Here is a 25,535-nt window from a genome sequence, read left to right as displayed (position 1 = left end):
TTGGTAGTTACTGGACGGTGGTTAGTAGATTTTCTTTATTTGCGAGATGGTGGTTAGTAGATTTGGTAGTTACTGGACGGTGGTTAGTAGATTTTCTTTATTTGCGAGATGGTGGTTAGTAGATTTGGTAGTTACTGGACGGTGGTTAGTAGATTTTCTTTATTTGCGAGATGGTGGCGCCACCGGTCGAAAAAATAGTGGTATTCCGCGATTAAATGAGATTTTAACAGCGTTCTGGTTGTTTATTGTTATTATCAATATCAGTTGCCGGATTCGATCTGTTGTTATTACATGTGGATTACGGGACAATGAACGGTACTGAAATGGCTTGCGTCAGTACACATTTGAAAGGTGATCCTTTATCGCTGTTGCTCGTACAACTCTCGAGCTCGGTCGAATGTTGCTCGTGCAACTGTCGAATTGGGACTGACGCTTGTGCGTGTTCCCGTGAACAAATTGAATAATAACCCCAGCAACCATGGCAGTTTCTGCAGATACTACTACAGCCCAAGTTTAAAACATGTAGGCAGTAGTTTGTTTGTGTAGTAAACCAGAGACCCGTGAGGTGAGACCGCGGGGTCATAGAACCCCCTGTGTTGGCGCCGGCACACCGCGGGGTGAGATCGTGGGGTCACAGAGCCCCGGAAACATGGGTGAAGTCACTGGGCCACGTCAAGCACTCCTTGTTTACTTCATATTTAGACAGGTCTCACGACGTTATAGGGACAGCATTTGATTTGACCAGGCACACGACTTGTAGCTGAAAGAATGTAGATTAATCTCCACTCAGTGGCAATAACAATAAACGACCACAACACTTTTAAAATCGCCCTTTATTTGTAACGGTTGACACTGTAGCTCGTCATGCGTACCCCGGTTAGTTCACTTTGGACACCTCTTATACCGTTATACGGGCAGCTTTCGTTTAGATAAAGAACTCGATTTGTAGCTGAAAGTACGTGGATTAATCCACTTATATTGATAATAACATTAAACGGCCAGAACACTGTTAAAATCGCATTTAATTGCGGAATACCACTATTTTATTGACCGGTGGCGCCGCCCGTGGCGAATCGCTCAAACTGCTAGCCAAATAATATCGACAGGTGAGTGAAAATGTCTAGTGATGGAAAAATGCTAATATCTCAGCAATTAACCACTTAAAATGAACGTTATTAGTCTCAAATTGTCCCTCAGGACTTAATGCATCGACCCAATAGTGCAGAACCCCCCTGAATTAGTAAAATTAGTTAAGTCTGTATTACTGTTGTCCTGTAATCCAATGTAATAACAACAGATTGAATCGGAACATTTTCAGTTTTATGTTTCATGACTGTCATATTTATCCCTTACCCTTTTTTATTCCCGTGAAATCATATAGATACACGTAATATGAATGGAATATATAACACTTCATTTGTGCTAATAATACTCAGAATTCATGCTTTATCGGTAACGTCGGATATTGACACTATAATGGTAACAGGGCTACGTAGCCCAATGAACGTGGAACAGAAAAAAGCATTGGATGATAGGTCTATTCTATGCCTAGTCGGTGGTACAGTCACATTTTGTTCTGGCAGACATCCACGTGAGTGTCATTGAGTGTCATTTTTCCGGAAAGTTGTCGTATTAATGACACAACAAGTGTACTCAAATTATTCAATGCAAAGAAATTTTCAATTACTAAAAAAATTGCTATGAATATATAAGGAAATCAGATAGTTTCATCATGTTTTCGTTCCGTTACATACTTCGAGTTGGAGCTAAATTGGCCCTAACGAGAGAATCTATAAATTTACATCAAATATCACCGATTTCTATGAATTATTTTGAAATACCTTTTTATAAGAATACCCTTATTCGAACAAAGACTAATCTTTCTGGATCATCGCAAGAGAATGTCGAAAACAGTTGTACTAAGCAGCCGCTTGGTAAGCTTGAAGGAAAGCTCAAAGTGATGTTTACATGTAAAAAATGCAAATTCAGGAATGGAAAAATTATTTCTAAAGTGGCCTACGAACACGGAATAGTTATAATTCGATGCGATGGTTGTAAAAATAATCATTTAATCGCTGACAATATAGGATGGTTCCCAGAAATGCGGAAAACGAGAAATATAGAGAAATTCCTAGCCGCAAGAGGAGAGACTGTTAAAAAAGTTCAAAATGACATTGATGGGTACATCGAAATCGTTACCAAAGCAGAACTCGATTTATTGGAACAGAATAAAAATCAAGCAAAACTAATTCAAGAAGAGAGTGAAATTTGTATTCAGAAGAAGAAAGCTGATACTTCAGAGTCATAGGAAACGAATATTAGGGCAAATATAAATATTTCGAAATTTATTGTATACCACTTATAATTTTTATTTTACGTGCAACTTAGTACTATATGCGTAAAAAATAATATCGAAAGTTTGGTGAATATCGAAAGACTTAAAAATTGTTTTTAATGCTTTAAATTAAATATACTAGAAGACACAGTATTGTTTCTGTGTGGTATATGTAATTTAAACTTCTCTGTAATTGTATTACATGTAAATAATACTACTAGTATGTACAATTTGGTAGAATAAAACTTCTCAGATCATATAAAATTCTATAAAACTTGCCTCTTTATGCGGTGTAATCTTTTTCTAGAATGGCTTAGTGCTATTATAAAATTTAATATCCATAAAGAATTTGAATGGCAGACCTTGGCACATAATGTAAAAGTTACTGTATATGGCAAGTTCTAATTGATAAAGTATGAATACTTGTAAATAACTTTTAAGATAGACATATGTATAATACAGTTTTCATAGAGCTGATTGTCTTAACAATATGGTACGTAGTAAAATCCTTTATAAATGTGTATATATAATACATATATACGTATACAAAATATATATACTAGAAACACAAGGAATGACTCGTTGCTTTTCCCTTACTGTGTAAATATAAACTTTGCATCTCGAAGACTTTAATTACCATAGATTTTAAACGCCTCAGTGAAGGCACTACTTTAATTGAAGTTGCTATAGCACTATAATATGTAACTAATGGTAGTCATTACAACAATAACATTACTTAAATATCTCTAAGTACAGCACATATGAAATAACATGCAAATTTAACTCTGAAACTTTGCAAAAATTTAATAAAATGTAGCTTGACTTTGTTATTAAATTTCGTTTTATAATACGAGGCACCTATAACTTTTTGTTGCAATCAGTCATTTTCATATTTTAAAAGACTAATGCTGAATTTTCTAGAAACTATTATTTCAATAAATTTATTCATAATTACTTGAATATATATCATCATTAATTGACAATGATTAAGAAGACTAGTATTTCTTAAATTAATCTTTGCAGAAAATTATTGTCTCGTATTTCACTCCTGCATATTTGTAATAAAATTATAAAATATCAACACATAACTTTTTCATTAGATAGAAAAAGATATGAATGAACTTATTCTAGTCATATCATAGACTAGCATTATTCTTATTATTTTGGATAGTTCAGAATCTCTGAATTAAAAATAGCTAACATATTTATGAAACTCAAGTTATTTTGGATCTTTTATACCCTTTTTGGTTTTGATACGATTGCATATTCACTATTATTAAAGACTTTATGTTTTGGACCCATTGTGCTACTGGCAGAGCCAGACTCAGATTGATTTGTTTTCTTTCTAATAACACCATATCCAAGATGACTATCATCTGCTAATCTAACAGCAGACATATCTTCGACGATATCGTAATTAGACCATGCAGTATTAGTGTCAACTACAGAACTATTTAAGGAAACATTGGAATGTGAATTCTGTGAGGCACTGCTAAAATTCCCGAATTTATATGTACCTTTCTGATTAATCTTACTCGCAGACCCAAAATGTTCTAATTTATCATACTCAGATTCGTCATTAGATTTACACGGTACATGATTACTCGTCGACGTAGTTATTGGATTATCGGAAATACTAGACTTACTTTTTAATGAGTTCTGAGACGACAGAATAGGCATCATCGTTTCATACTGAAAGTCATCGTCATTCTCTTTATCTTTGTCACTATGTAACAACGAGTTTGCTCGTTCAGTGTGATGTATGTTATCAATACCATGCGTTTTCCAAGCATCGTTTCTTACTTCTACTAAATCATATGGATGTTTCTCTTCATCATCAAGTACAGAACTTCCTATTGTTTTCTGGGATAATTCTGGCGAATTATCTCGATTGTATTCTCCACACGCAGATATGTCTGACAACTCAGAATCTGTATTCTTCTTATCCAGCAGTCCTTGAAAGACATATTTCCTTGGTGGCTTTGCAGGTTTAGACTTCAGCATAGATGTAGAAGGCTTACTAGATAAACTACTATCCAGATTCGACGACGAGCTTGACTGTTTCTGAGAATTTTGTGGGGTTGAAAAGTCAATATCAATTAAATTAGCAGAACTATTTGAGGATGGAGGTAATGCTGCTCTGGAGCCAGCTTCCATAGACAAGGCTGCCTGGTATTGAGCATCATTGCATTCGATGCTTGGACTGCTTTCTTCGTTCATTAGTTTCTTCATTGACCTCATCTTGGAATACATGCATCTAAAAATTTCTTGTTGGCTGCTATGCTCCAAACGAAAAGAACCTTCTCCAGATTCACATTTTCTACCCGCTTCAAAAATAAATTTACCATCTTTATAGCCATATCTTCTGATATATTTGTATGGCCAAATGAACAGGACTACATCCCCATCCATTAATTTAATATCGGCCGCAGCTACTACAAGGGTATAATTTCTACTTTCTAGGCCACATCTTTTGGATGCATCTGTCTCCACGACTCTAACAGAAAATACTCCTTCTCCACTGGTACAATATAGATCATTGTTCTCTTCTATTGTCTGGTTAGACACACTGTCTTTAAACGCAACTAACTGAAATGCAGTAATCCAATGACTCATATCTTGTTCGGAGTAACATCCGAAATAATGGATTCCTGACTTGGTCACAACCTACACATACAAAACGCAGCGAAAGAGAATAAATATGTTATGCTATAACTTCCTTCAAACGAGTAAACCTTACTTACAATAAATACATGTGATTGGTTACTGGGTGCAATTTTAATGCATGCATCTAATGTGATAATACGTGGAGTATGCAACTGCAGAACAGCTTCTTCCTGGTTGTCGTAAATTTCTACACGCTTGATTCCATAGTTACTAGTTCTAAACAGCTGGCAGAACCTTTTGTGCCATGTTTTCTGTAACAGAACAATATCGCATAATGTTTACAAGCCTGACAGGTTCTCGAAACAACAAAATCTGTGTAACATTAATAAAATTCTATCGAATATTTCAGGAATGTTTCATGTACGCTATAGATTTCAATTGACGTGAATCAAGAATGACGTGTATCACGTACGATTTAGCGAACTCATAGGCGTCTGAAATGTCTGAAACTTGATCGCGTAGCTTTTAGGTTATTCCTCGCTACTGATAACGAGAGGACGATCGTTACGAACGTCGACCGTAACAATAGAAAGGAAAGAAATCATGGGTGGGATCTATTCATCGACAGATTGCCCGGACAAGAAATATAAATCTATCCTGACGGTTAACCAACCTTGAGTTGGCCTAGCATTCCCTGCGGTGGTAACAACAGGATCCCTTGCAACAGAGGTTCCTCGGGCTCCATCGTTTCCGCGGAACATCAGCAGACCTCGTGTGGTGTTGCACTAGGTGCGCGGCTCTGTCACTCGTGCAATTTCGAAAAACTGGATTTTTCCACTTTCACTCCCACTTTTTTCCGGCCGTGCTATTCCTCTCACTGGTTCGCCTATGCTGGTCTCGCGTTCAGCCTGTACGTTCGCGTTGCTTCTGTCAGTTTTTCCGGAGACATTTAGCCCATCATATCGTACGGTGCTTGACATTGCACGAAATGTTTGGGTGCCCGACTCCGTTAACGTTGACCAGATTTTCGAAGGAGAAAAATCGTTCAGGCCTATGTGATACATGAGACGTGTATCTCCTGCATGCTTCCCAGACACATTCGGAGCCAACTGTCGGAGCAGAGGCACGCACGTCCTCTGTTCCGCACGATGTCAGCCGAATCGTCACGAGCGGTCGCACAAGCGGCGACTATTCCCGCAGATAACTCGCTCCTCTTGTTATTTCAACTCGTCGGTTTCAAACGTTGTTTACTTCGAATTTGTTATCGTATATTCTCTGTTCGTTTTTGCACCGAGTAATGACTACTCCAGCACCGAGGTCTTGCCAATTGGTGAATTTAAACACAAACGACTTTTTTGTAGGTTCTAGGCGGAAGCCTAGAATCGTTTATTCTTCCGGTTAAATCGTACCGGAAGTTGAAGTAACCATCGTAGGGTCTCAAAAAGGAAAATGAATGCTTGAACGGTTTATCATAATAATTACAGCATGTCTTTAAAATAACAATTGTCCATTTAATAAAGGACCCATTTGAGGCGAAGAAAATTAATTCTTTATTCTTTATGCGCAAAGAAGCTGTAATAATGTTGAATACAAGTGTAGATGGCTGAAAACTAGAACGAAAATGTGTCCCACATACCGCCACGATTGTGAATAAACTCGCAGGACACGTCTGATTTTTTCTATTGTCGACGACAGCGCGTAGGTTGCAATATTGCAACCGACGCCATCGGCTTTATCTCTGATTTCGCTACACGGAAGTGGTATACCGCTGCGTTCCACCGGCCGATATGAAACAATACAATTGTCTCGTGCGTTGACAGATAGCAACGCCAACCGTCGATGTCTTGTGCGAAAACTGCGATCGAAAGCAATCCGTTGTAAATATTAAATAAAAAATTACATTCTGAATGCATAACGACAGCTTTCTTCAACTTTGTCTCGCGACACGTGCGTATCTATATTCAAATTTGAATTTAGATGGAGGCATGGATCCTCTAAATTCGACCATGATTCATTCATATTCGGGTGAGATCGGATTTCATGCAAGTTCTAGATTGCTAATACGTTCCCAGCGAGTTTCCACGATCAGCCAAGAGGCACACGCAACTTGACTAAACAATGTTCTGTTCCAATTCCACGGTGGATTCGATCGCTCAGAGGTAACTTATTAACGGACTGACCTTTCCAGCGATTCGTGGCGCACCGCGGAGTTTACATTAGGCCTGGGCCGGCTCCATTCGGTCCGTGATTGTGTGTCTGACCAGGTTGTAATAACGGGGATGGCCAAACTAATGAAGTGATACATTATTCACGGGTGTCCTCGGTTATATATCGGCCGAACGTATACGCCGCGTTGTCATTTCGTTTGACAAGAGAAATGATATCGGTCCTCTTTCTTCTCTCGAGCGTCAACTATGGGAGCAGTTACAATAACTTTTCTGCATTGGTAACCGCGAACGCCACGATGGGTACGAATGATATTTTCAACGAGAGAAAACAAAAAAAAAAAAAACAGAAATTAGAGGGAATTCGTTGTGATCGCGAATAAAAAGGCATATGAAAAGAAACGAAAATATAGAACGTTCAATCCCTTGATCCAAACTTCCTTGAACAGCGGTAGTGATCGACAGGAGCTACTTCGGCAGCAAAGAGGAGCACCGTAAAGCCGTCGATGTGATACTCGATCTGATAACGGACAACGTGAACAGAGAGATGCACGTAGGTGGTATCGCCGTTCGTGTTTTCCGGGACGCGAACGTCAATCTACGGCAAGGTAAGCGAATGCCTCGCGATCGATAGTTTAATTAATCGTCGTCATTCAACCTTCTTCTTGCCGATGCCTGTTACACACACATGCGCGCGCGCGCACGCCAAGATTACACGATACTTCTGTCGGTCGCGACTTGCCACCTAACATGGAGATTGCACGAGGCTGCGCGAAAGGAGGATCTAATACATCTTGCGCTAACAGGTACACAACCAGATGATTGATAATCTACCAACTATCCGAAACCCAAGTGCTCCCGATATCTTGGCCATTAACAAAAAAAGGAACCAAGATTCGAGTGTCCCGCGGATCTCGTTTCTCATTACGATTTAAGGCTCCCACGAACCATCGCGAAATATTTCGCGGCGATACATTTTTTATAGATAAATTTTTGCGGAAATTTTTCGCGTTGGTCTGAACAGTTTCATAAGACGCCATGTATTTCGAACTGTTGCGAATTTAACGCTACGAAATATTCGCTACCGCTGCGAATATTTCGCGTTGGTTTGTGGGGGCTTTTAAATGTATTAAAATTACTCCGAGTTCACTCGAATTTGTCTGACTTCCACACGCAAAGATCCGGACTGTCCCAGAATTTCGGACACCGACGGCATGAGCGTCCCCTTGATCGTTCCCGGCGACGAACTCTCCCAGATATTCCTTGATCTGAGGATGATGAACATCCTCACCTGGAACGTGATCAACATTCTCCACGACGACACGTTCGGTGATAAGACTAGCTACACTTCTAGTCGCGATTACGTACACGAACCCTCCCGTTTTATCTAACCGAGCTGGTGTGCACGGTCTCTGTTCCAGGCAGGGACACGATCAGCCGAGTGATGGAGGCAATATCGAACAAGCTGCCCAGCAAACGGCTGAATCTCATCTCGAGATCGATCTTCACTCTGCAACACGACGAAACCGAGAGGGGCCGTAAGAGTTCGGTTAGAAAGGTGCTGCACGATTTTCACGTGGACCAACTGGGACACTGTTTCTTGGTGATCGCCACCGTCGATATAGTCGCAGACGTTATGGAAGTGGTGAGCCTCTCTGTCCCCGCTTTAATGGCCTTGTTAGATTCGGATCGGTCCGTTTGGACAGCCTCCAGGTCGTTTTCAGTACTCTTTAGCAACTTTGTCGGAAGTCTTCTGCATGTTTCTTCGTAGATCCACGAAGATATATCGCGCCTGTCACGAATTGTCCCTTAACGATTTAAGTCCAGTTAAGACCGTAATTGAGGCAGTGGTCTGTCACCAGGGGAGGAAATAGAACCGATCAAATACACACACACACAGCCTCTTTTTGGTTTTTCTGTTACTGAAAGGCGAGGTCCCTGAACATGGTTCATCCTGGCAGTCAATGGTTGTACGTTATCACCGACAGCGCGGCGCAGAACGCGACCAACATAACGACCTTTGTTGATTTACTGGCTGAAGGGGGAAACGTGGCCTTCATATACAACGCGTCAGATTACGATGGCTACTGCGAAGTAATAATTCATTGCTCCTGGATTATTAACGATCAGGGCAGTTTTATTTATCACGGAATGTGCACGTTGTTTCACTATGATAACATAGTACAGTAAATACTCGATGAGTGCTCGAAGCGTCCTCGACATTAAACACTAAATATTTAATACACTAATGGTCATATGGGACTGAAACAAATATTATTAGCTTCAAAATTCCAAGCTCTATCACTGGGCTAAACCTCATTAAAAAGTCAGCGTTATACCTGGGGACCTTCCTCCTTGTTGAAAATTTATTGTATATCTATTTACATGTGTTCTCGACTAGATTGAATTTAGTTTATTGAGATCCGATAATTGAAGTACCTCATGCCTATCGATCTATGATAAATAATTGTCGCAAGACCTCTTTCTACAGCCCAAATTAACGCGTTACGTTAAGGAACTGGTCGGAGCTCTGGCCAGAGCTTTGGAATATTCGGTGAGAAACGAGATCGAGTTAGTGAAGAGGATAGGCGATGAGAATTTCGAGATCGTACGGCTAACGAAACACGAGAGACGTCACGAGATGCTGAAGAACATCAAAGTTCGTAGTCTATAGTATAAATTATAAATCATAAGACTAGAGATAAAAGATAAGAAAAAAGTGGCTGTTGCCCTACCCTAGAAGAAAAAAATTGGATTTTACCTCCACCCCCTTTCGGGAGGAAAAGAAATAAAAGGAAAATCAATCTTGACAGGGATTAAGACGAAAATTCTGTATATCTTTGTTAGATGTATCTCGTCCAGAACACAGACTCCACGGATGTCGCGTGTGGAAAATGCCTGGTATGGAAGTTTTCCTCGTCCATCACGTGGGGGAACTTTTTCTCTAATGAGAACGATGTCGCACATCTGCTGGACATAGGGATGTGGACGCCAGAATTCGGAATCAACGTAACGGACGTTCTCTTTCCTCACATCGCTCATGGATTTAGGGGCTCCATCTTACCGATCGCGACTTATCACGTGGGTAGACACGTTCACGTTGAATAAAAATAAAAATAGTATCTACAGGGTGAGTCAATTAATTCTACTACCATAAATTATTTGTAAAGTTGCATGGTATGAAGAGGATTTTACAATGTAACAATTAGTTTCTTTGTTATTTTACTGTTTTATCGAGATATGAAGATCACCTTCAGAAATACTAAACCAATTACTCAGATATTTTTCGGTGAAGGCTGACGAAACTTTAGCGAGTAACAATTTTTTGATAATTCGGGAATGAAAGGGTTAAAACGTTATCAGAACTATCAAAAAATTTGCTAAGTAATTTAATGCAGTAGAGTTAAGTGATGTACCCTGTATATTAGAAGGTTCGAATGTATTTATGAAATTACATAATCCTAGAATCCACCGTGGCAGATAATCTCGGTGGGTAAAACAGGCGAAAAAACGTACGAAGGTTTGGTCTTCGACGTGGTCAACTACCTAAGCAAGAAGTTGAACTTCACGTATAAAGTGTTCGCACCGGAAGTGTACAAGACTCCGAAGTCATGGAACGCTTCTCGGTTCGCCAAACTCGGAGAAGTAAGGGTGCACGGCGTTTCCATTCTTTTCAATTTCGCTCGCGAGTCCTGTATTATCTATATTGTTTATATATACGCAGAAAGTCAAGGAGATGACGATGTCGAACACAAGGAACGTTCCGCGGGAGGTGATCGACTTGGTGCGCGAGAAGAAGGTCCTGCTGGCCGCGTGCGCGTACACCGTGAACGAATATGGGAAGATCGCAATAAATTTTACGGTACCGATTTTCGTGCAAACGTATAGCTTTTTAACTTCCAGGCCGAGACAGCTGTCGAGAGCTCTACTGTTCGCCTCGCCGTTTACCAAAGAGGTTTGTAGACCTAACTGGAAGCATGGTAAATATATCTATGTATATGTATACAGGGTGAGTCAATAAGAGCTACTATCTAAAAATAACTCGTTACCTATTGGCTGTGTTAGAAAACGTTTTAGTGAATTATGCAGCATTTTAAGGAACGCATCAGATGGATGTAATTTGATTTTTTTTATGTCTTCTTATTTTTGAGATGTTTTTAATCGATGCGTCCCTTAAAATCCATAATTTATTGAAACGTTTTTTGATACAACAAATAAATAATGAGTCATTTTACATAGTAGTTCTTATTGAGTCACCCTGTATCTCAGATTTATAAATTTCTTCTTCTTCAGACGTATCATTAATATTGAAATACGAAAATTAGCTTACATATAAAACATTTAAACTTTGTTAAACATTTGAACATTAAAAATTGTCTACCCCTTTATAATGTTTAAGTAGTAATTAATAAATTCAATAGCAGAAATATTTACGAAAATTATCCTACCTCATTCCCTAAGAATCATTACCAGGAATTTTTAAAGCAAGAGCTTACTTCGCTCAGAGTATATTTGGGGGTGGTTTTTTACGGTTTTTAGGGGATGGGTAGGATAATTTTTGTAGATACTTCTGCTATTGAGTTTATTAATACTATTGAAACATAAGTAAAAAGGTAAAAAATCTGTAAAAGCAAAGAAAAGCGTATATATTATTTTAAAGTCGAAAATATCGATATTAAACAGACACATTTTTTCATTTTTTATATTTTTATTTATTTTTTGAGGAAATACTTGAATATCTTAACTGAAATGTGGAGTCCACTTCACATCAGTGAAACTACGGATCCTTATTACTTCGAGTTAAAAAGTTTGAGCAAAATGAGAGATTCCTCTTAAGCCCCCTTTTCACCGGTCGAGCCACGTGGAACGACAGGGTATTAATTAGCGTCGTTAACGCACGAACAACACAGAAATGTTTCGTCGTTTAAAGTCACGACATACAGACGCGTGTGATAGCTTATAACGACAGAAGTATAAAGATTATCGTCGTTTAGTTCGGCGTTCTCCGCGCTTGCATACCTTTTAACCCAGGCCCTGGCTTTTAGACGTGGGCCTGTCTGGCCGCATCCATTATCATAATGGGTCCGATCTTGTACCTGGTTCACAAGTACAGCCCGTACAGCACGAAGACCTCTGGACTGAACTCGCCCTGGCAGTGTGTGTGGTACGTGTACGGGGCGCTTCTTCAGCAAGGTACGATTTTATTGGCTCCTTAACCGACCCCCTATATTTCTCTTTGTCCGCGCGAACATTCACGCGATCGGAATCTGTGCTTGCCCCCATCCTACCCCCCTTATTCTCGGTAGTCGTCGCGGGCTTAAATGCCTTGCGGGTTGTTCACGAACGTTATTTTTTGGTTGGCTGTTTAATGACGGAACTTAAAGTTCCTAAGATACACGATTAAGTATAAGACGTGTAAAGTGACACTGAGGGAAGAAGTAATGGAGAAAATGGTAGGGGAGCAGGAGTGAGAGGGAGGTAAACTGACTTGAGCAGCTCTTTGGTTTGGGCTTGGTCCCGGTGAGGGATTTGGGTGACCTCTGGTGTATCTTTAACTGGCCGAAAAACAGAGGAAATATAGAGAAAACAATTTAGACAAACAATTTTAGAGATTTACCACTTCAGAGATTTTGTAACTATCAAAGTCGAATTTTAAATGGTAATAATTTTACTAAATATATGGCACATGAAAGTTAGATTTTTTATATCTATACGTTTTTATTATGTATAGATTTCCACTTGAAAAAATGGAAAAATGTAATTAATTAAATTAAAGAAAAGAAATACAGATTTCACCAATGAATGAACAATATTGTTGAATGATTTGATCATTTATTTATTTTAATAAAATAATTTACTTGTTTCTATATGTATATAATTTTAATTTACTGGTGCATCCACCCTAATGAGAAAATAATTATTAATATAGAAGGTAATAAATGAAGGACTGATAAGCAGATTTTATACAAAAGAAAAAAAATTTAGAAAAAGTATTAATAACTTTAGTACGAAAATAAAAGAAACATTAATATATACAGTAAGATCTGTTACAATGAACTATGTATCTAATTGGTTTTAAAACTCTGTTTGTTATAGTAACTGTTCATTGTAGCATATCCCATTGTACTAGTAATATTAATAATTAATAGAAACAATCACAGTAAGGATTAACAGACCTTATCAGAAGAATTCCTTATCGTAAGAACAAGATGACCCGTCACATGGAGCTGTATATACACTAATACGACTTGTGCACACCATGGTAATATTACTATGAATGAAAGCATGACGTCGCGTACCCAACAAATATATTACCCCCTCTACTACTTCCTATTACCTGCATCGCTTTGTCCCTACGCGGTCATGTTTCTTCTCTCCTTACTTCTAGCAATGCTGGGTTAACCTGACAATTACAACAATAAAAGAGAATAATACAGACATTAAAACTACGCAAAATAAAGAAATTAATAAGATAAAAATAAGATTATCCACCAATAAAAATTATTAAATTAATGCTTGAATAACCACAGAACTAATTGGAATTAGAATGATATTAAAACAATACAAGAACCAGAACACAAAAGGTACAGTAAAAAAATAATTGGTAGAACAATTAAGCTAGCAAGAAAACCAATGAAGCTTGGAACAAATCTCGGAAGGACTTTTGAAATTCCAGGAGGGATGTATTTACCACACTCTGACAGCGCGCGTGTTTTGATCGGCATCTGGTGGTTGATCGTGATGGTTTTGGTGGCCACGTATTCCGGAAGTTTGGTCGCTTTCCTCACGTTTCCAAGAATGGACACCGCCATTTTGACGGTGGAGGATCTGATCGCGAACAAGGATCGAATCACGTGGGGCTTTCTGAACGGAAGTTTCCTCGAGGTGTACCTTCGTAACGCGGACGAGCAAAAGTATCATACTTTGCTGGCTCGCGCGGAGATGTACAACGACACGGAAAACGAGGAATTGATGCAACGCGTGAAGGATGGAAATCACGCTTTAATCGACTGGAGGAGTTCCCTTAGGTACACTGTAATTAATATACAGGGTGGACCGCGAAAAAGTAATCAACTTAGATTATACTATAAAAATGCTATTAAAATGCTACATAATTCATTAGGACATTTTTTTCATCATTTGGCAAGTACTATCTATCCAAGAAGTTATGAACCCTCCTTTCTGTGTCACTCTGTATATACATATATATCGAGGATAAGAAAAAAGTCGATATCGGCTAATCAGCGAAAAAAAATATAGATTCGTGATGAGGAAAGATCTGCTGCTCACCGGAGGCTGTCACTTTTCTCTGAGCGCGGACGAGTTCATGGACGAGCCTATCGCGATGATCGTTCCGCAAGGAAGCCCCTATTTGTCCATCATCGACGCGGAGTAAGTTGCGCTTAATCTCATCAATGAAAAAGTTTCGGTTTCATACTATATACCCCTCGAAAACAGATTGCATCGAATGCACGAGTCTGGGCTGATGCACAAATGGATCACCGAGAGGATGCCGATGAAAGACAAATGCTGGGAAATACCAGGCAGCAACCAGGCGGTGAACAAACGGAAAGTGAACGTGGCCGACATGCAAGGAATATTCTTCGTCCTATTTATAGGTATTATAATTAATTCCAACGTTTGAGTAACAGTACAATCCACGACAAATTGCTTCCCATTTACAGGTGTGACGTTGTCCTTCCTCCTTCTTTTCTGCGAGTTCTACTGGCACAGGCGCAAGATCACCAAGGAACGAAAACTTATTCGTCCGTTCGTCTCATAAAACACAACTACTCTCTCTGTGTGTAGCCACGCAAACGGTTTTCGTTCTGCTCACCAGCTTCTCACCATACGAACGACACGTGATTTCTCCTTAAATAAACGAACCAATTTCACACCACGTTGTCAGCAACTTTTTGTTACCTTTAAATTAGCGCTTTCCACGAGGTTAACAAACGTACCGTGTCGCCGGAAGACCCGATATTGCACAATCCGAGGACCCGTGACTTCCTGGGACTCGTTTCTTTTTTCGTTTTATTTCTTTCTTTTTTCAATCTCCGTTTGAAACGGCGATCGGCGAATGGCACGAAACGTGCGAGCAACTGTTCCCCCGTCCATCTCAGCAATTATAATTGAATCGTGCGAATACGAGATAGGCGCGAAACGATTCCCGGCTGACGAAGGTGGCAGCAGCCGATAGATCCACGCACATCCAGGGGCCATTGCAATTACCATCACGAACGTCTAATTTTGCGGGTAATGGACGGGAACAGGATATTGCGCGCAGATATCCACGAAACGTGCGATCTTCTTTCACGACGGATGCGTCCTGGCTGAACCGATACGTCCGTTTTATTCCTTCGGGTACCCTCACGAGCAAACTCGACTGGTATTAGGAGAAAAGGTAGCGTAGTTGAAGGGTCAGATACCATTTGGTAAATTTAAACAAGTACTGAAATAAATGAACGTTAATTTGACATAAATTTTAGTAACTTCCTTAACCAAGTGGTTGACCACTGATTTTTCCCATAGCGGAAGTAGAGTTTGCACGTCAGTAATTTAATAAGCCTGAGTTAGGAGGGGAAAGGCAGGTGTTCATTGTTAAACGTTAATTCTTGACGCGTTTGGCAACGATCTGTGGAAGCGTCTCGCCGGTAAAAGTCACGAATATTACGTAATTGGGGGAGCTGTTCAGATCCTGCCCAGCTTGCGTTACTCGAAACCAGGTCTCCGTGTCATCGTGAACGAGAATGGGAATCGAAGTAACCGCGTCTACCAAGGAGAATCCTAAGTCGAAGCTGAGATTAGTCTTCAGAAATCGCTCTACTCTTGGTCACACTTCATATTTACAGTTTCGTTAATCGAACTGAAAATTTCACAAGTATATACAGGGTGAGTCAATGATAACTACTATCTAAAATAACTCGTTACCTGTTGGTTTTATTTAAAAAAGTTTTAATGAATTACTTAGTATTTAAAGGACACCTCGGAGGGATGCAACTTGATTTCTTTGTATCTTATTTCTTTTAAGATAGCTAGGTGTTCTTAAGTTTTTTCAACAACAATGTAATAAAAAAAGATATATTGACCTTGAAAAAATTCAAGGTCACCCTGATATCCTCAAAAAAAAATAAGAAATAAAAAAAATTAAATTGCTACATCACTTATTCAAAGCCTTTGTTGATACAACCAATAAGTAACGAGTTATTTTAGATAGTACTTCTTATTGGCTCACCCTGCATGTACATTCGACAAGGCTGGTTGGTCTTCGCAGAAAAAAGCGACCATGAGTATTGAGCAAGTCTTTACGACGCGTATGATGATCCTGTTACTCGTTGTTACGTTACAGTGGAAGTTGCCACAACTAGTTACTTTATTAAGATCACAGAAGAATGGAAGTTGCAAGTGTGCGAACACAGGGGAGCGCGGAAAGGTCGGGTTCTGTGTCCTGCATCTTGGGGCAACGCGTTGCTCGTCGATGATACACTGCGTGGCATAACTATAAAAACGACCCTGAAATTTCCAGTTCTTATGTATTGTGGTTAAAATAAAAACGAACCAAATATGCCATGTCTGAAACCCACTTTCCATTCCTTTTTTGAATCCTTAACTCTTTAACGCCCACACTCTTAAACCGTTATTTCAAAATTATGAGATTGATATACATACAGAGAAACTGTCGATATTAATCCAATCTGCTTTTTACATCTTTTTTGAAATTTATTTTTAACCCTGCAACGCCCAAACACTTCTTGCGGGGAGAAAAATTGTTTCTCGCGATTAGTTAACTTAAAAATGGTCCCAATCTTCTAATTTCTTCAATATTCTCCCAATTTCTTCAATGTTCTTCTAATTTCTTTAATATTCTTCCAATTTCTTCAATGTTCTTCTAATTTCTTTAATATTCTTCCAATTTCTTTAATATTCTTCTAATTTCTTAATACCCTCCAAATAGCTTCAATATTCTCCAAGCTCTTGGATGATTCCGTTCCCTTAAAAAAATCCCGTATCGTTATCCAAGAAGCCCGTCTAAACTCTGCATCTCTGATCTCTCGGGCGGCACGGTACTAAATATCAAGCGAACGGCACACAGTGTTCCAGGCGTACGAATCCCCGACGATCCTCTGAATTATTCATCTCTGGAACCTCCTACTCCGTCGAGCCTCCCGTTCTCCGGGGAACCTGTAACCCCGCCGTAGGATCGGCTTGGCTGGAAGGGGAAAGGGCCGCAGCGCGATATGACGGCGTACATAGACACGGGTTTATCTACCTGACGACCTTGCCGTTTAAAAAATCCAAGAGCGGTGGCGGCGGTGGCGACCGCCTCCTCGCCAAGCCGTCCGAGCGGGCGGCGAGCACCATCCGCGAGCCAGTTCCGACGTGGAGCGCGCACGACTAAGTACTAATCCTAATACCAGCCAGCCGAAGAAACCCGCAGGTTTCTTCCACGAACCGAACCGAAGGGAATCCGCCGCTAGTGTTTTCCATGCGCGTTCGCCCGAGTTCTATCGATCCTGTGACAGAGTGATCCACCGACTGGCCACCGTTTTAACATGGGGACAACGGTGCCCTGGGTTGTCCTGCTGCAACGTACGTATTCGAACGCTTCTACACGCTAAAGAATCATTTTAGAGGATGGTCACTCGACGATTTTCTTGGATATAATTTTATACTGGGCAGTTTCACAGCCTCCTTTCATTGTGATTCCTTCGAAAGATCGATAGGATTCTAGATTAGTGAGTTAAATTTTAGAACTGATCAGGAAATACAGTAAATCCTCGATGAGTGTCCGAAGGCTCCTCGGCATTTAATTAAGTTTAGCACGATGATAGAGCTTGTAATACTTCTTTCTGCCGCGGATATTATTTTATAAAATTAGTTACAGGGTATTCCTAATAACTAGGATATTAGTTTATGAAACATTTAATGTTGAGTGTCGAGGAGCCTACGAACACTCATCGATGATTTACTATGTAGTCTGTGCAGGTTTTTTTCCAATCCTGTCAATTGATAATAGTTCTGTAATTAAATTACTTGTTTCGTCCACGTGAAATTTTCTTAAAACAGTGCTGTCCGTGCTCGTCCACGGCTACGACAACGTGGGATTCGACGGCTGGTATCAACCGGTTCCGCATAGGCCGGTCGACATCATCACGGACGTTATTAACGATCTGGGCGTGCGGATTCTCCAGCAGTACACCGGCCAGGGAAACGTGGCATTCTCGCCGTCGGGGGTTGGCTTCGTTCTGGCGGCATTGTACGAGGGTTCGGCGGGCAGGGGAAGGCAACAGATCGCTGACGCGTTGGGCCTGCCGCGGGACCGAGACGTCACCCGGCTCGGTTTTCGCGACATTCATCGTAGACTTAGGGTAAAGATTCTCGGAAGAATTGTTACGCAAAACCGTTTTGTAATCCGCACCGGCCGGCAATTAACCGACTGGAAATTTGCCACGGACGCGGTCCAACCAATTTGAAGCCTGAACGCGCGATTTCTCTTCTCTAATAAGTGTTCGGTTTCTCTTTCGCTCGATCATGATGCTTTTCAACGAAATTCCTGGACACTAGTTTTAAATCAACGTACAATTTCCGATAATCCCTGTAAGGTATTGCCTGTTCAACGAGACTAACTAAAAAATTTGACTCTGTCCCACCTAAATAGCCATCACCTTTTGTTTATACTTATCGACTCGACTCAAAAAGATATACAGCAATTGTTCTCTTTCCTCCCCCTTATCATAGACGTATCTGAACGCTGATGGGTTCCTCGGAGGTCTGACGCTCAATCAGGAGAACACTAGGTTGCGTTCAGAGTACGAGGACATCTTGAGATTCTACGGGTTCGATCTGTCTATTCCCGACGATACCAACGATACCACGAATTCCACGCCCCTGACGGACCAACCGGTGACGGATGCAGGAACACCGGTTCCAGAAGCAACGACTATGCCAGTAACGACTCCGCAACGACCGATGCAAGAGACCACAAGCGAGGCAACCGTGTCGACAACACAGCCTGTCGAGCTACTCGGTATGACGATGAACACGGCGGACACGCAGGACAGGTTGACGCAAACTACTTCCGCGAGTACGAATCCCATGGACGCTACCGAACCCGCTACCTCAACCGACCGGTCCACGGTTTCATCCAGGCCGATGTCATCGACGATGTCAGAGATCGCTACCACGATAGCCTCTGCCATTACCGATGCATCGCAGACGACTACTGTTCAACCATCGACGGTGGCCGGTTCTACTCAAAGTGCAACAACCACAGAGTCCACAACCGTTTCCTCACCTTCGACCAGTTCTGACGCTACTTTGGCTACTCCTGGGACGTCTATGACCACAGAAGCAGCTACGGAGTCTACAACCCGTGGACAGACGACTGTCGTCTTGGACATATCTAATTCTGATACTACAGAGACTGTGCCAGAGTCAATAATGACCTCAACGACGATAGGGACTACCACCACTATGGTGACTATGTCGATGGGAACACCCACCACGTCGATGACTATGTTAGCTTCCAGTACGGTTACGAGTCCGTCGATTTCCAACGAAACGCAGGCGGATCAAGGAACTAGCCCCACCAATGGACCACCTGCCGATGCGAATACCGTTTCAACGGACTCGTCCAACGATCAGATAGCCCCTAGCGAGATGGGATCCACCGATTCGCCGTCCACGACCGCTGCTACAAGTGAAACAGTGTCGAACGGCCAGACAACCACCGTGTCCTCGACTGCCACTGACGCGATGACCAGGAGGAAGCGCAGTCTGAGGACACCCAGGGGATTCTTCTCGAGTTATCCAGGTTTGCAGCATGTTTCTTCGATTTTCTGTTGTCAAATCGAACCACAATAACCACATCTCCTATAATTTCGACAGGACACATTTTTAATTTGTCAATCCGATCAATTTCAGACGAAGGAATCTGGATGCAAGACCTGGGCATTTGGAAGCCTTATCCGCCCAGTCTGACCGAGGCGTCCGTTAGGGACTCGACGGAGATATCGTTCTTGGTGAACGGCTGCGACGTCTCCTCCGTCACTGCTTCCAGATACTTTGCTGTTCTGCCTTTCGCCTATTTCCCATCGCTGCACGCGGTTGCCGTTGAGTTTCCGTTGGACGTAAGACTAATAGTTCCTCGAATATCCATCGATACAAAGATTCCTGCAAAGTACATTTCATTTCGACGTCAAAGATACTTGTCCTGTTTAGTCCATCAGACGATCTTCTGTTAACTTTGGAGGACTCTGGAGAAAATATCATCCTGTTCTAGTTCACTTTTTATTCTCTCCGTTGACGTGAGTAATTCCTCTTCGAATATTGCTGTTTTAGGATCCCAGATACAATATTCTCCTGCTTATGGCCACGGACAGAAGGGACACGTATCGATTGGCACGCGATCTCGGCGGGAAGTCGTTGAGGCTGTTGAGGAAGCAGTTACAGGCGACTTGGGTCAGGGCCACCATTCCGTCGTTCATGTTGCGCGGTTTCGTCACCTTGACGTCTTTCCTCCAGAGGGTACGAAGCCATGTACAGTAAATCCTCCATGAGTGCTCGAAGACTCTTCGACTTTGACAAGGAGAGGTCCCCAGGTGTAACGTTGACTTCTCAATGGGGTTCTGCAGAATGATAGAGTTTGGGGAATTCTGAAGCCAATGGTATCTGTTTCAGCCGCGAACACTCATCGAAAATTTAGTGTATTCACCACCGTTACACCCTTTATTTTCAAGGGAACGCAACCTACCGCTAGGAAAGAAATTTTCATCATCAGACGCTCCGTATCCCGATTTCGAATCGCGTTTCCGTAACTGCTGCAAGCCGCTCGATATTTCGCCATTAGTCTCGGGCATTAAGCTCCTAATTGCTTAATCGCGTTACTCGTGAATCTTGAGTGCACTTCCCGACTCTCGTCACGGCTGCCGTTCCGCGAACAAAGATATCGGTACAGATGGTTACCTTGACGACACGACAGTAAATTGACGATAATTCGAGGCGCGCCGCTGAAACCACGCTGTTGGCTGGGAAACGTGAAGTAGAATAAACAAAAAGTGGGAAATTATTCGAATGGATGTGATTCAGGGATACCATTTCACGGTGTAAGTTTTATGGTCCACGTTGGACGCGACTTTGAACGACACTAAACATCTTCCGGGATTTGTCTGTCTTCATTGACATAAACCGAAGATAACGTAATCGAACTGTTGGAGCAGTGAAGCTGTTTGTGAATAAGTTTTCTAGTTTATTCGGAACCCAATATCATACTTGAGAAAAGAAAGAAATTCCTACATTTGTTCTTCCCTATATGAATTGCTGTAGAAAATTTTATTTTGCATAAAAATCCGCGGTCTAATTATCAAATATGGAACCTTGATAAATCGATTGCTGTTCAGAAGTGGAATGTGATCCGATCGATTTGATTCACAGCTGGGAATCGTGGACGTTTTCGAGCCGAGGGCGGCTGATCTGTCGCCAATGACACCGGACCTGGGCGTGTACGCGAGGGACGTGCAGCAGAGCATCGGCGTGAACATCAGGAATTACATGAAACCGGATAGGACCCACTCTCGTGAGTCGCCAAAATCCGATCCTCCCTTGATCGTTCCACCTCGACGGGACTATTACCGATACTATCATCCAGGTTTCTATTCTATGCTCTCTACGTGTACTATTGCACTTCATTCCCTTCCTTGTTCGAATTGTCCTTGTTTCCATCAAATCACAACGATATATACTCTTGGTAGCTAATTCAAGCTTTTTGAATTTTTGGAGCTTACCAATTTTAAATAACATAAATATACAGGATATCCCATGTAACACTTACCACGATATATCTAGAGATCTACTTTATATCAGAGAAACTATGGATCCTTCCTGACAAAAGTTAGATATTAACCGGCAGCTGAATTTGACGCGCTTTTAAAATGTGTGTTGCACCGGTGCAACACTGGGCGTTGAAGGGTTACATACCTTTGAGCTATTAAATGAGAGGTTTAAGGGTTAATGTGGGAGAAGGATGTCTCGTGTTCACCCGGGCAGGAAGTGGTCGTCGAAGATTACGACGGAACCGATTGCCCTGACGCAATCCAACGAAATTGCAATTCGCTGTGCAAGCCGTATCTACACGCCAGCGAAATGGCGACGGTGCCACAGTGGTCGATTATTCGAAAAAATGGGACGAAAATCAGTATCACTTGAAAACTTACTTTATTTGCAACCAATAGAATTAAACGTACCTCTTAATCATCGTATATAGATGGATCATTCCTTATTTGAAGCCAGATTTTCAGTTTTCTTAAGTAATTTGGAACACGTTCATTTTAAAAGAAGGGAAAAATGATTATTAAAATTTAAGTACAGTCCCTGTATATGTACGTACTTTACTAGTTGATAAAAATTATTATTAAATTACGCTCAGGCTTTTTAATTCTACGATTACCACAAAAAATTGGAAAAACTGTGGGTGGACTTAATTTTCTGGCCAGGGGTAATTTCTAATTATTTGAAATTTTTCCGTTATAAATAAGATCAAACAGAAAAACAAACTTGTCCATTGTATGTATTAAAATTTTAAATTTAGAAAATAATTGTTTTTGTCGTTTGTGTCCTACTGTTTGGAAGAATCGACCGCTGTGCAGTGTGGTCCGGCCGTGTCTGACGATGGTCGGTCGTTACTACTCGCGGGTAACAATTTCCTTTTCCTTTCGTTAGTCCCGCGATCCTCGTATCGCGTTCCCCCCTTCGTTTTATCGGCTTCTTCGTGTCGGAAGCAGCCTGACGCGCGGTTCCTGCCGAAATTGCATGCTTCATCGAATCCGAATAGGAGGTCTCGACTGTCTCCATTATTCCAGGACACACGGTAGATTAGAAATCCCGGCGAAGGTCGAGACTCGCGTGCCGAATTCAATCGATTCTCGAGTGGGGATGTTGTCACTTCCGGTTGATCGGTGGAATTTCTTGGGTATCAAGTGTCGAAATGGAATCCCTTCAATTTCATTCAGTTGATCCTCGACATAGACTGCGTGGCTGAACTATAAAACCATCCTAAAATTTTGCTATTCTTATGCAGGGTAAATGCAACAATAAAAGAACACTTAAAGTCGAATTTTAAATGGTAATATTAATATATAGATATTTGGCATATGAGAATTAGATTTCGAATATCGATACCTTACGTGTAGATTTCAATTTTAAAAATTCGACAAACGTAATTGATTAAATTAAAAAGAAAAAATACAGATTTCACTATTAATGCACTGAGTCAGAAATTTTTAATTATTCAAGATTGAGAGGCGTTACATAATACTTGCACACACACACCGATGGAGCATTTTTATGCCTCGATCGGTAAATGTCGAACTCTCTTCGACACATTGTTTGCACAAACCGACGAACCGTCGTTTCCGGTTCGGTGTAATTCGCACCGGTCTACGATCGGGAATATTCTCAGCATTGTTATAAAGTTCGTCGGGCTTAATCGCTGATATCCTCCGACTGACTCAACCGCGGTGAAATAAATAAAAAGACCTTCGCGGTTATACTCTCTGTTATATGCCTACCTGGAATCTCTGAATCACTGCGGGGAGAATGTCACTCGTAAATATTTTCGTTCCAGTGATTACGACCTCTATCGTTGCTCTAGAATTTAATTACTTCGCTACTTATTTCTCCCCTCTTCTATCTCTGTCCTGATTAAATTCCTTGTGACCATGCCTGCACTTGTAAGTTTGTAATATAGTATTCTAACAAAACTTAACAAGTTGACTGTTCTCACATTTGGTCATCGATCATGTCTATGAATTTCACTGGGGAGCAGTCAATCTGTTGCCAGGGATTTAAGAGTCGATTTTTAGTAATTTAGTGCTTCTGATCCTGAATATGCCATTATTTTCACTTGGCTGGCTCTAGTTTTTAAGATATGCATATGTCTTAAATATTTATACAAAATAATGAAAAATAATGAAATATAGCAATTTTTAAGATTCTAAATTAATTCTATTTATAAAATGCTATAAAAGGAGACAGGAAAATTATATAGAAAGTATTAGAAAGTTATGAAAAAAAATACAGAGTCACTTCCATAAAATTCATCTCTGAAATAAAATAAAATCAGTTATTTTATTCTTTACTTTGGAAATCGTTAATGCGAATGTAAACAAATTTCACAAGAGGGTTTTGAGAAGAAGATAGGTAAGAAAAAAGCAAAGGTAATACGTACTTCAAATCGACACAAGCGTTAAATTTCAATAGTTTCGATTATTTTTAAATCAGTAACAGTTACTCGAAGTGACTAAGGAATTTATTTCTGCAGGCAACGGATTATACGAAAGAGCTGGACCAGTACCATTCACGGCCGTCCATCCGTTCCTCTACTTCATCGTCGATGCTGAAACCTCGGTGGCCTTGATCGCCGGTCGAGTCAACGATCCACTAAATTCCCGAATCCTCTAAACCGGGTATCGCTTGAACACGTCTTACACGCGACCTAACTAAAGGGGACACACACAAGTCGAATCCCGGGGATAATAATAAACATCATACGTTTATTTGACATTACTTATAAATACCGATATATAATCTATAAACAATTATATATATATAAAATATTTATATTTATTAGATCATTCATATTTCGCACACACCTACCTTTAAGTACACGATCTATAATGTCTCTGTACAAAAATCCGTACGTTGTAAATAAAGGAGAGAGACGATGGGAGGCGAACGAGTCTTTAATTTAGTCCCCGATTAAATCGGACCGATCGCTAGGGCAAGAACTTAGCATTTTACAATCTCCGACTGTACAACGGCCGAAATAAATGTGTATATTATGGGGGCTGGCCGTTGAAAACGGTCCGGGAATTCCGAAAATGTTTCACAACACAAAATATCCCCACCGAACCGACCGTTTTTCAACGTCAAGCCTTGCACTATATATTATTATCTTACTTATATTTATATATGTATATATAAATACAGTCCCGCGTTTCAGAAGCCAGGACGACCTCTCAACGGTCCCGCGAGTATCTCAGACTCTCAGCAGTCTCGCGTAATCCGCGGTTTGAGTGGCTTCGCTTTCAGCGACAATCTTCGAAACGGAAGCTCCCCGAGAGTTCTCGACTCGAAGCCAACGACGAAGAGAACAACGACGACGACCCTCCTTGCTCGTTCGTTTCGATCTGAACTGATAAATCGCTCCCCCCTCCCTTCCCCCGGTTACGTTCGATCCACGATTTCGATCGTCCCGGGACCGAGTACTCGCCCGTTTGGCAGTGATCCACACGTGATCTCGTCGTGTCACGTGAGAATGGAGGATCCCCGGGAATCCTTGTGATATAGCAGTCGAGGACGCTCAGGCTCCGCGGAGCCGTGTCGGCAAGCCGTGAACAGGATTTCGTGTGTATTATGGTGGCGTGAATGGG

The 25,535-nt window shown here is 41.0% G+C and overlaps 4 protein-coding genes across 4 annotated transcripts; 3 read left to right on the top strand and 1 right to left on the bottom strand.

Annotated features, from left to right (window-relative positions):
* The first annotated feature begins 1,596 nt into the window (after positions 1-1,596).
* LOC107189213 (DNL-type zinc finger protein-like) lies at positions 1,597-2,318 on the top strand. The gene has a single exon (XM_015577698.1). It carries the CDS (start codon positions 1,733-1,735, stop codon positions 2,306-2,308), a length of 576 nt encoding a protein of 191 aa, XP_015433184.1. The 5' UTR covers positions 1,597-1,732; the 3' UTR covers positions 2,309-2,318.
* Positions 2,319-3,568: 1,250 nt separating this feature from the next.
* On the bottom strand, positions 3,569-6,041 carry LOC107189212 (docking protein 3). Its single transcript, XM_015577697.1, has 3 exons — positions 5,616-6,041; positions 5,080-5,253; positions 3,569-5,002 (listed from the first exon to the last, which is right to left on the bottom strand). The coding sequence occupies exons 1-3, from the start codon at positions 5,685-5,687 to the stop codon at positions 3,569-3,571; spliced, it is 1,680 nt and encodes a 559-aa protein (XP_015433183.1). The 5' UTR covers positions 5,688-6,041.
* An 886-nt stretch (positions 6,042-6,927) lies between these two features.
* Positions 6,928-14,890, top strand: LOC107189154. The gene is made up of 16 exons (XM_015577629.1): positions 6,928-6,967; positions 7,207-7,410; positions 7,557-7,715; positions 7,818-7,913; positions 8,287-8,471; positions 8,504-8,752; positions 9,037-9,201; positions 9,599-9,766; positions 9,955-10,188; positions 10,573-10,752; positions 10,832-11,062; positions 12,153-12,300; positions 13,784-14,135; positions 14,368-14,499; positions 14,566-14,726; positions 14,793-14,890. The coding sequence occupies exons 1-16, from the start codon at positions 6,928-6,930 to the stop codon at positions 14,888-14,890; spliced, it is 2,802 nt and encodes a 933-aa protein (XP_015433115.1).
* A 2,770-nt stretch (positions 14,891-17,660) lies between these two features.
* On the top strand, positions 17,661-24,564 carry LOC107189235 (A-agglutinin anchorage subunit-like). The gene is made up of 7 exons (XM_015577719.1): positions 17,661-17,697; positions 18,175-18,476; positions 18,847-19,921; positions 20,032-20,237; positions 20,449-20,634; positions 21,541-21,682; positions 24,425-24,564. The coding sequence occupies exons 1-7, from the start codon at positions 17,661-17,663 to the stop codon at positions 24,562-24,564; spliced, it is 2,088 nt and encodes a 695-aa protein (XP_015433205.1).
* Positions 24,565-25,535: the final 971 nt, after the last annotated feature.

The sequence above is a fragment of the Dufourea novaeangliae genome, unplaced genomic scaffold (genome assembly GCF_001272555.1).
Source record: "Dufourea novaeangliae isolate 0120121106 unplaced genomic scaffold, ASM127255v1 scaffold146, whole genome shotgun sequence".
Classification (NCBI taxonomy): Eukaryota; Metazoa; Arthropoda; class Insecta; order Hymenoptera; family Halictidae; genus Dufourea; species Dufourea novaeangliae.
Note: the sequence above shows the minus strand (reverse complement) of the source record. Positions and strands in the feature narration are given on the sequence as shown.